At 41.5% G+C, this 11615-nt stretch overlaps 1 protein-coding gene across 9 annotated transcripts in view; it reads right to left on the bottom strand.

Moving 5' to 3' along the window:
- Positions 1-19: 19 nt before the first annotated feature.
- The window catches only part of LOC118237267 (dematin-like), a 29217-nt gene continuing 17621 nt past the window's right edge, over positions 20-11615 (bottom strand). For 3 of the 9 annotated variants that reach the window (XM_035435794.1, XM_035435793.1, XM_035435795.1), the window contains exons 5-17: positions 10992-11147; positions 9965-10009; positions 8333-8468; positions 8079-8123; positions 7685-7834; positions 6969-7108; positions 6407-6512; positions 4792-4856; positions 4501-4546; positions 3971-4012; positions 3598-3679; positions 2946-3026; positions 20-2422 (exon numbers count right to left, since the gene is read on the bottom strand). In XM_035435794.1, the coding sequence (XP_035291685.1) occupies positions 2332-2422; positions 2946-3026; positions 3598-3679; positions 3971-4012; positions 4501-4546; positions 4792-4856; positions 6407-6512; positions 6969-7108; positions 7685-7834; positions 8079-8123; positions 8333-8468; positions 9965-10009; positions 10992-11147 (1185 nt within the window). In that variant the 3' untranslated portion in view covers positions 20-2331. Of the gene's footprint in view, positions 2423-2945; positions 3027-3217; positions 3318-3597; positions 3691-3970; positions 4013-4500; positions 4547-4791; positions 4857-6406; positions 6513-6968; positions 7109-7684; positions 7835-8078; positions 8124-8332; positions 8469-9964; positions 10010-10991; positions 11148-11615 lie in introns of those variants that run through there. The other 6 variants (XM_035435797.1, XR_004767140.1, XR_004767139.1 and 3 more) reach the window with 6 other exon arrangements.

The following is an 11615-nucleotide window of genomic DNA, read 5'->3' as shown; positions in this document are numbered from 1 at the left end:
ATAGACCACTCACTCTAACTAAATTCAATAATTATTTTTATTTTATTTTCAACACACTTTCACATAAAAAAATTAGAAGTTGAAAATGAAGCTGCTGCAACAAGTACTGTAACTAATGCCCTCTGTCAGCCATGGCAGAAAGCCTGATTGTGCATTGAAATGTGTGACAATGACCTACTGAGAATCAGGTGGAATGACGAATAATAAGGGGTTGCTAGCAGATGACAAAAAACGACCATGATCACAGGCGTAACATCGGTGCAGGGAGGGGAAACAAAGTGAGAGCATTATGACGTGGGTTAAAATGTCCAATTAACATTATCTCCAACTTGCAAACCGAGACCATGTTGCTGAGAACAAATACATCGCTGACTTTTAGCGAGGCGCCAAAAAATAAAATAAAATAAAATAAAATAAAAAAAAACCTGAAAAGTTATCACAAGTTGATATGTGGCGGGAGATCATTACAGATAAGATGTGCGTGAAATGAGTCCTGAATCCGAAAATTGGCTTGGAGTCCAGAGGGTGCATCCATTGCGTGTGACATCCAGTCTCTTCAACATACCTCCAACACACCTCACACTTTACGGTCTTCTGGAAGAGCTCTGACAGCCCTGCAGCCGCGTCTCCACGGGTTTCCAAACGCTGGAACCAGGCGGCAGGGCCTGAGAGGGGCCGAGAAGCCGGACGGCTGTCGTGCGTGTCGCCTGCCGTGGTGTTTTGTCTGGCTCTCGATCCCAGCGAAGAAAAAAAAAAACCCTCAGCACAACAGGTGGCATAAGCCGCGGAGGGCCGCCCGTCTGCGGCGGAGAGCCGTGTGGCGCTAAGGGGTCACGGAGCCAAGATGGCCGTGACCTTCCTTGTCACGCACCTGTCGCGGTGCCTCCTTACAGTGACCCCCTGCACGGGCCTTCATATCACAGTCAGTGTCTGTGGTTCTGCCACGCCCTCAGCAAGGAGGGCACAGGGCCCCACCCCATTATCATCAGGCTTTTTCATCTTATTCACTTATACTAATGAAGACAAGATGTTTACTTACTCTACATTCTTATATTGATATATATGCTTGTAAGAAGAATGCAATTCACCTCTTGGAAAGTCATGCCACGACCTAGGTAGTACTAATATACTTTGCCCAAAAACAAATGTTGCACATCATTTGTTTTTTATGTGAAACCATAGCAGAAGAATGCCAAAAACTATACATTTCAGATATATTAATATCAGGAGCCTGGGTTCACTGAAACCATAATTGGCAGTGGAAAAACAGGGAAATTTTTTGTAGATGTAAATTAATATTCACTTCATAATTTATCCTATAAAACAGGAATACTGCTCTTGTTAAACACAAACGAAACCTCAAAGGTGCTTGAAAACATGATAGCAGCAAGACTGAGACAAAAAAGAGAGGGAAGAGATGAAACCTATGTTTACACTGAGCTGCTCATTCCAGGTTAGAGGAAATACAGGGGGAAGTGTAACATATATAAACTAGCCGAAAGCTGTGACACTAAAAAGTCACTTTTATCTAAAAGCCTTCTGTCACCACACGTGATTTCTGGATTATTGAAAATAACAGTTCAATGGAACTGTTCCCTTCCATTTAAAGACATTTTGGTAAATAATCATAAGAAAATGATAAAAAGTATTAATTAAATAAACCGAAATGAATTTTTCAAAACTACTTCAAAATCCACGGAAAACAGCGCAGAAAAAGTTACAAGACCATCCTTTCTGCTGGTAGTTCAGTCTCAGTGACAGAATCATACTGCTTATTTTTTAGCTGACACGCTACTAAGTTGTAGTTGCTAAACTAGACATTTTGACAGTGAAGTCAATAATCTCCATAGCCAAACTATTTGTGGCAGTGTTTGCATGTTAAGTGTGAACTGAGTAATGTGTTTCGCTTCAGGAAATACTAAACTCAGTAAGTTCTACCTTCCCAGAGGGAAGTAGCCAGAACTGACTCACTCGACTATAGCTCTTTGAGCATGTCCATATGGACATCTCACAGAAGAAAAGCTATTTGTCATTATTCCCATATTCTCCCACTTTGCAGCTGCAATTGGAGAGAGAAAGAAGATATGGAGGCTTTGACCAGTGATAAGACTGTTGATAGGTGATTTCTATATAAATACGGTCAGGGACGAGAGTTTCTTCAGGTCTGACACAGTGCAGCTGTGCCAATCAAAGAGCTTTCCTAGTCCTGTCCTTTCCTAGAATTTTGCCTGTGATCTGTTTCATTTTGTTTTCTTGAATGTATACACATTTGCCTCGCTTCCCAGGGAGTGCAGTGGCTTGCGTCCCACTAAAAGAGAGAGACCTTCTTTTTCAGGTCGTTGCGTTTCCAGAGAGAGAGCTGATCGAATTCCTCGATGGGCATTCCAAATAAGTGCTGAAATTCCTCTGGAGCCAGGTGCTTCTGTGGGGGGGGGGATCAATGGGACACACGTCAAGCACTAGATTCACACTCGGTCCATTCTAAGCGTGTTGCCTTAAATTAACTTAGTGATAAGGTTACAGTACTTACAGTGTTTCCTTTTAGATTTAACATTATCAGGTCTGACTTGTGACATAATGTTGAGGTCATGCAACAATCTTGCAAACCAGTTATTGGTTCTTTTTTATGCTCAATGATAGCTCTCATCCAGCTCTGTTCATCGTAAATGATGGTTAAATACCCCATGTGACTACAACCACAATATTTAGTTGGAAATGCAAAGAATTCAAAAGAATTACACTCTTTCATGTTTTTGCATTATACTGATGATATGCTTCTCTTGATGAGAGTATGCAATAAAATGCGTACAAGATCTCAGCTTCTGAAAAACCAATCATCAGCACAAACATGATGTGATTCCTACAGTGTATCTATCTGAAGACCATAGATACAGTAGCGTGTTCCCGCTGCGCATACAGATGAGTACACCCCCTCATCATCCTACCTCCAGTCGCATCCTGTCAACCCCCGGTGGGAGTTTGCTTCTGCCTCTGTGGGTGACGATGAGCATTTCATAGGGGTATATCTGTGAACAGCATGCATGCCCAAGCATTAATACACAGCGCCTGTTTCAAAGTAAACCTGGGATGCCCATTATCAAACACAGCGGTGTTAGCAGGGTTAATAGACTCCGAAGCACTACCCAGTATTTATCTGATGTAAAGCCATTTCCATGCACAGCTCATGCTGTATGAATTAAAGGGGTTTCCCTTTTACCTGGTCTTTATCAAATTACTATCATCTTCAGCCTTCTCCACTCCTAAAACATAATTTCTTTTCTTTCTTCAATCGTTTTGCTTTTTGTTCTTTTCTTTTGCTACGACAGAACGAGGGAATTGAAAACAGCAAGCAATTATTTGATTAATTAATACAGCCTTCAAATCTTTCAGTTCCAAAGCAAAACCTTGCCCCTTAATTTTTTCCCCCCATTTTGCTTCTCTCAGTCGCTGTGGATGAAGGACTACACAAAGCGGTGAAATGTTAATGATATACCGATCAGACGAAGCGGACTCTACCATGACGGGGCAGGTTTCACTTTGGAGCATGATAGCTTTGAGGGTCTGTTCAGAGCGTTGAGTTAGTCAAGGCCCTCTCACCTTCTGTTCCAACATACTGGGCAGTGAGTTTCCTCTGTCCATCCTCCCTCTCTGAGCCTCTCCATTCTACAGGGACCCCACCCCAGACACACCCAACACAGAGGAGACCCGCGTGAGCACCTCGCTGACACACACACACACACAGGGTCTCTTCCACTCACACACTCCACTGTCAGCTGCTTACATAAGCAATGAGCTTCACCGCGAGCATTAATAAAAAGATGCAGTGTCAATGACAACCCAGAAAATCTCATGTTATCGTGTGCAAGGTGAAAAATGAAATTTTAAAGAAAATGAAAAAAGTCTACAGAATGAAACAATGGACATTCAGATTTACTGAAATAAATCAACTTGGAAAGAAGACAGTATGTACTGTGTATATACTGTTCTTGTATGAGCTCTCCTACCTGGAGACCTGTTGGACAAAGAGAAGAGAACACAGATGCTGGGATCAGAATGGTCAGACCACACCGTTTCATCTAAAACTACTTTTGCTGACTGCTGGCAACAACTGGCATTCCTAAATGTCAGTTAAACACTTCAGAGGTACTGTAGGTGGACTGCCTGGTAACATTAATTACATTAATCTAAATCCTTAAGTCTTATCTTAATACGTTTCATTGTTTTCTAAATACATTCTCTAATGATTGTTTTATTTGATATTGATTAAATGAAATTAAACACATGTATCTCCAAAAATACATTAGCTCCAACTATAACAGCCAATATCTTATTTCCTCAGCAAACATTTTGTCCTGTTGCATGTTAAAATGTACATTTTTTTGTATACATTTCCAGAATTCAGAGTTTCAATACTAGTATAATTATTTTCTATCCTTACCAGGAAAGACTTCATTTTAACACATGAGAATATAACAAGCAATGGTATGCGTCTGCCCTTACCTGTCCCTCCCTTGTCACTGTCTGGAGAGAACTCAGCAGACTGGAGCTAAGAGTAGAGAAAAGCAAGCATTTAGAAGGTAAATCAGCCTCCAGTACAAGGTAATATCAAGCACATCTACCACTAATGGTACATTCAGGTACAACTAATGAAATACTTGGTGTTGCGGTAATTAGCAGAATGACAGAGTGATTCATACACTACTCTTACGGACACAAGTCAAGCACAACAGTAAGTACACACTGACACTGCAGAAGCTCAGATTCGCCTGAGCTGAGACCGTGAAAACGCACCCTGCTGAGTCCGGTCCTGCTGCATGCTGGGAGAGAGACGGATTTGGAGGCCCTTGAAGACGATCCTGTGGGAAATACAGGCAGTGAAACAGCGTTCACTTCCAAGGAGTCACTTTGCATTTCTACGGTGGTTTTCTTCTGCCTTGACTCTAAATTAATTGGTACATTCTGTTAGCATGTAATCCTTCTTCACCAGTCTTGTGAGGGGAAAAAGGTCACAAACACAAAATTTCCCGGTTGCAAAGCTAATTCCAGGTTGCTTTGGAGTAGTGCAACTGATACAGTAACTTTACATGGAGTAAAAATAATGATTACAGAAATAAGAAATAGAATAAATGCAATATAAGAAATCTATAACCAACATGAACAAGAAATCTGGAATTTCAAGGCCTCAGCAATACCAACAGCTAATAGATAAGCCATTGCTACATGGACCTGTGCAGGACATTTCTACAGCTATTTCTATTTCATTTGTCTTCATTTGGATAGTGGTTTTAGTCCGTTTTATAGGTATCCAACGTACCAATACAATTACACTGTAGGTATCCACCTTCAAATTCACCACCCAGAAACTTCCACATTTCCAAAAACATAAATCAGTTGAGGTTTCGGCCAAAAAAAGCTACTAATTGGCCTTTACGCAACATGCACTTTCCAATGTCAGAATTGTATGGCACTGTACAACCCCTAACTGCAATTACCAGCTCAGACCACTAGGGGTCCTCACAGGTTTGGCTCCAACAATAAATACCCTCTCTGACTTCAAGAATTCCTCAAATAATCTGGTCCCCAGAACAGAACATCCGTTTCCCTGCCAGATTCCATTCTCAAACTCTAACTGAATATGGAGAGCAGCCGTACAGCTGTCTGGCGAAGATGGCAACATCATAATTAACCCAGCCAATAGGGAGGAGATTAAAAAGGGGAGGGGCTTTTACTGGAATGAGTCAAGCTTCTCACAGTTTAACAGGGAGACTCAGGATGGGTCCTGCATGCTGTGATGAGGGAAAGAGAGAACAGAGAGGAAAGCAGGGGCAATTGGAGCCTGAATGGAATCAGTCAGGATGCCCTTTTAGACTCTGAAGTAGTCTGTGCTGGAATGCCTGACATTTTAGAGAGTCTGTCTGGAGCTGACATGCAGCTGAACAACATCTTTGTCACATGGCACAGTCTGGAAGAGAGGACATGAGGACATCCGAGGACACACACACATAAGAATGCTACCACAAGGAGAAATGAGTGCACACGTGCACACACACACACACACGTAGTGAGGCTTAAAAAGGCATAAAAATCCAAATAACTTTAAAATTACATTCGACTAACTGCACATTTTCTGAGTCTTTAATTGAGACACTACAGTCACAACAATTTCCTCCAGATTTCAAAGCAAAATGATATGTCAGTGTTTACCCTTTGAAGAGAAGAAATCATCTTACAGCCCTGAAAATTCTGCCTGTTCTCATGATGTGTGTGGGTTTTAAGTCCTGTCAGCTTTCCCACCCAACAATCACAACAAAACAATGCACACACACAGACACAGACACAGACACACACACACACAATTTAAGCTCATACACATAAACTGTATACGCTTTTGTTGGCTCAGACTAACCCTGGTGCATGGGTGTTCTGTCTGGCAGTGAGCGGGTTTTCCTGCGAATGGGGACCGATTTCTCTATTTCCTCCTTCAGGATCAATTTCCCCAGGTTGGACTGGATCTAGAAGAGAAACAGTTTCATTACTGCAACTGAAATAGGCCCTTTCCCCAAAATACACCCACACTCTTCTCCCTGAATATGAGTTATTTTAAAAGTAGGTTACAAAGATGGTAACAGGTACATACATACATGTAAGTTAAATTTATAAAAGTAGATAAAGGAATAGAGGAATAATTATAAAGTTCATACATGCAAAATCTCTCACACAGTTATCTTACAGTATATGAAAGGCATTTAATTTAACATTTTAATTACATTACAAAAGATACCTGAACTTATAATGAGGTATATCACCACACATAGTGTAGCTTTATATATGTAGCTACCATATCTATATGCACTAGATATATATCTAACTATTTCCACTATATGTGGTGATACACAGCATGGTTAATATACTGTATTCTGGTGTGCTCTGGTGAGTGCAACCTGGTATCCAATCATGGCTTCCTGTACCTTGTTGAGCTCCTGTCTCTGAAGCTGCCTCAACCTCATCATGTCCTCAGACAGATCTCCGTCATCATACTCTTCATCCTCCTCGTTGTCACCCCCTTCTGCTTTCCTTTGCGAGGCGGCTTTCTTCCTCCACTCCGTCTCTATGACAGCAAGGGGGAGGAGATATCTGAGAGAGAGAGAGAGAGAGAGGCCCACTGCCCCCGCACAGCCTGAGAGCCGAGCCTCTCCACCCACAACATTCACCTGCTGAGGAGAGAACTGAGCCATTCCAGAACCTTTCAGCTGAAAAGCATTCTGGGAGAGAGCCACTGTTTTCAGACTACAGTACAGCTGCTAATTCTGTCTTGGCATTAAACCACATCTTAGCACTAGCCAATCTGACAAGGAGGTTGTGTTACTGCAGAAAGATTTGGGTCTGGTTTTGTCCTTAACTTTGATTTAAACACACTGTAAACAGAGGTCTAACTCTCAATTAAATGCAAGCACATTTCTTCCATTAGCTTAGGTGATAGATGGACTTGCCAACCTGTTTTATGAATTCACTTCCATCTAATTGCATGTCAAAGTTAAGGACAAACAGTGTTTGAATCTTGGCCAAGCTCCAATAAATAAGATTTTGGAATTGGGCACCATATGAGTGGAAGTGGAAAGAGGAGGCTGTGGAGAACAGTGTGAGGGTGGAGGTGGAATCCTGAGTAAGGAGGCAGGAGGCGTACCTACGACAGCCAGGGAGGGCGGGCAGGGCCAATAGTCAGTCTCGATCTTAGAGGGCTGGTTGGGATCAGGCGGCTGGGCAGCAGGAAACTTGGAAGACTCGATGATCAGATCTTCTATGTGTTTGCTGTGCGGGACTGACGCAGAGACATCTGCACAGGGACGCAGGTAGCAAGAACAGCTGGAATGCTTCGCTTCATGAAGTGCAAATCAAAACCATTCATGGGCAAGTCAGCCAATAGAGCTTAGCTTTGTAGAAATGCCAAAAACAACTCAGGCTTCCAATTCGTGATTTGTGAATTTTTTTAGAAAGAATTCTCTTATAAATGAAAGACAAAGAGAAGATTATCAAGCACTAACAAAATAAATCAGTAAATCCAAATATGTATTCAGTACCTTGTTTGTAAATTGGTCGCTTTTTATAAATGTTGGTACCGTTGTCTGGAATGGAAAAAGAAATAAAAATGTATCAAAATCAACCTTTGTATTCAGCCAGAAATTACGTAAAACATTAGATATGAGATGAGAATATTCAAAAACTGGAGACAGGCAATGGCAAACAGAACTCAACAGAAAAATACACAGTGCAGCACCAGACCCTTCTAGGGCCCCAGTAAGGGGGGTCCAGACTCCAGAGCGACGATGAGTACCTGGCCTATGAAAGTGCTGCATGGGGCCCTTGGCAGAGGTGCTGATCTTGCGGGATTGAACTGTGGATCCCCCTAGTGAGGAACCCCCCGGAGACTTCTGCTCTGGCCACTCCTTGGGCTCCTTGCTGGCACAAGTCTGGTAAAAGAGGACAGAGGTTCTGAATGAAGCTTACACAATCTATAGGTTGAAGATTTGTCCATAGTGAACCTCATTATACACTCCTATATCAGAGATCTGTGTTGTATGTTAATCTTATTCTTTAAATGTGATGTTTATTTGTGATTTCTTTCTTTCGCCTGGCTGTGTTGGCTGGAGATTAGTTAAAGACTCCTGCCTCCTACAAAAAATCCCGTCACTTTGCCTGGACAGCTACAGATGAAGAGTAAGTCTCTATAATTTCCTTAATTGTCACCCCATTATTTTACTCAATTAGTTTAACATATTCCAACACCAGCTGTACATCCCCCGGAACAATCCAATATTCATAATATGGCCAATCCTAGATCCCAACAATTAACATGTAGTTAAGCTAATGGCAGTAAAACACCAGACAACAGTAAAGTGATCACTTCCATAATTGTACAGCGAGATATGTCAATATAATGATCCATCCTTGGGTGTGGGGGGTTTTCAAAGGGATGCATGCCTGACAGATGGATATATGCTGTTAAATCAATTGTCCCCTTTGCACACTGGGATGTTGAAAGAAGAAGTATACCTCTGATTCACTAAGAAAGCCCAATGATACGAAAATCTAATATAATATATATTATCCTGAATATTCCCCGTATAAAACACCACTTACACAGTTCCCTGTGGGTCAAGATACATAGCACTGTATGTGCTGTTATGTGATTTAAACTACATAGACAAGTACTATAAATATAATGAAAAGACTGGCAGTTATTTCACACACTCTAAATCTCACCCACAGCAGAAGTCACATAAAACACTGCCCTCCTTCACTTCTGTACATTCATAAATAACCAGGCCAAAATGTCAATCCTGCTCCATTGCAGTATATATAAACACCAGTGGATGAGTTGGCAAGCTACGAATAGTGGAGACAGAGTAATTACTTTATTTAAATTACTTTATTTTAACTACCCCAGATATAAATTTGATTGTTTTGCATAATTAACCAGATCGCCAATTTAAATAAGGCTCACTCAATTCTACCATGATACACGACAGCATTATGCATATAGCCTTTGTACATTTCCCATATAATCAATTTAGCTATCATGAATAAAATGGCTGCAAGTTAAAAACCAATCTTTGCTACAGTCAAATGTATTTAATGTCAATCTCCATTAAACTTTAAATGATTATGTGGCATTGAGAGATTGAGTTTAAAGGTAATTTCTCTGTAGATGTTACTTTTTTCTTTAAAGGATGCCGTATTAGCAACAAAAACACACACAGCGAAATTGCTACATCTTTGCAGATTCTTAGTTAAACTGCAAAGCAAGTTAGACAAATTAATAAAAAACAGAGCCATCGCCCCCAGAGGCAGCAGTATTCATGCCTAGCCCACAGGGACACACAGTAATGTGGTTGTGAAGTGAGGCCTTGTGGCTTTATACTCAGAGTAATCATCCCTCTGAAAGCCCAGGCGCCATTCATCTTACCTCAGGGGAGGGTGGGGGTGAGATGGAGCGGGGCGACATTGATCTCTGAGAGACGAGAGAGTGGGGGTTGGGGGGGGGGAGAGAAAAGGATGCAGTTAGCCGTTTCACCTTCATAGCATTCTCACCAAGGCTGTCCTCAACCACAAACACTGTCCCAGGACCACCTATTCACCACTCTCAGGGTGAAGGGTTTGGGGCTTAGTGAATCTTCACTCCCATTTAACAGAGAGAAAAGCCAGGGGCCCAAACGTCTCTGAGCTGGAAGTCCTACAGACTGCTCAGTTTGAGTGGATTTCTTCAGCATGTGTAAATAATATTGCTGCAAAGATGGTCTATTCAGAAACCCACCCACCATCACTTCACAATTCTGAAAATCAACAGAGGACAGCCACAGCACGGAGGCAATACAGGACAGATACAAAGAGACAAGGACAAGTAAACAAAATGCATGAATTTAAATTTTTGTCTTTTATGCATGTACAAAGGTCATTCCGTTGCAAGTAAAAAGGTTGAATTTAAAAAAAAAATGAAACAAATGATTTAACAGACAATGCAACAATGTAACACACAAATTGGGGGAGCAAAGACGAGAATGTGTGCGCAAGCTGCCAGAAAGCACAAGCTGCCAGAAATCACTTCTTTTCAGAACACTGGCTGACGAGCAGCATTGCTAGTAAGGAGTGTATGGCCAGTGGAGTCATGCTTGAGTGACAAGGCAGAAAAAAAGAAGCATGAAGCCCTCCTTCCCTTATTAACTGTGTCTCACCCAAAAAGATGTACGGTCATAGTCGTGAGCTGAACAGTCAAGATCTGATTCTGGACTGTAGGGTACGTCACTGACTCAAAGACTAGTACTAGCACTGGTACTGGTGGCTGGATGGGCCACATTCTTCTTCAAGATCATGAGGCATGCATCTTAAAATACCTATTTATACACCATTTGATAGCCAATGATATGGAAGGTTCTTGGTATACAGAATGACATGGAGGTGAAATAATGATGAATTGTGTTGTAATGAGTGCTGACCTCTCGGCTCCTGGGCAGCTCAGATCTTTCCAGAGAGGAGTAGTTGAAATGGGGTTCATAGATCATTAAATCCGGCCGTTCAATGTCGAGTATAGCTTTGTCTTTGGGGATGGCAGCCAAATCCTTGTATCCTATGACCTGATTGTCCATTTTTGCCTGAAAAAGGAATGGGAAAAAAAGATAAAAGTACACACTGAAAAAAATATTAAAGTACACTGCGTTCGCTGAAAACATTAAATATCCAAAAGAAAGGATGCCTCTAAGACAATGTTATTCATCACTGAACTACTGCATCTGAAGAGTCCTGGAAGACAGAACTAGGCCAGAATATGCACATCTTAATGTTCACACAGAGTTGCGCATTTCCTCATTGAGAAGCGAGCACATAAAAAATGAGAGCTGTCTTTCAAAAGTCTTTTTTCATCACCATTTTAAGCTCCTGGTCAGACTTAAGAAATCTTGCTTGCAGGTCTTTTCAGCTTCGGAAGACCACAATAATTATTTAACAGACCTTGACTGACACCAACAGAAATGTCAAAGTTGCATCCCAGACCTGTGCATTGGCAAATGGGTTGTGAATGTGGCCAAAGAGAGGTACTGTATCACTGTGACCCATACTTCATA

This window comes from Anguilla anguilla, chromosome 10 (genome assembly GCF_013347855.1).
Source record: "Anguilla anguilla isolate fAngAng1 chromosome 10, fAngAng1.pri, whole genome shotgun sequence".
Taxonomy (NCBI): Eukaryota; Metazoa; Chordata; class Actinopteri; order Anguilliformes; family Anguillidae; genus Anguilla; species Anguilla anguilla.
Note: the sequence above shows the minus strand (reverse complement) of the source record. Positions and strands in the feature narration are given on the sequence as shown.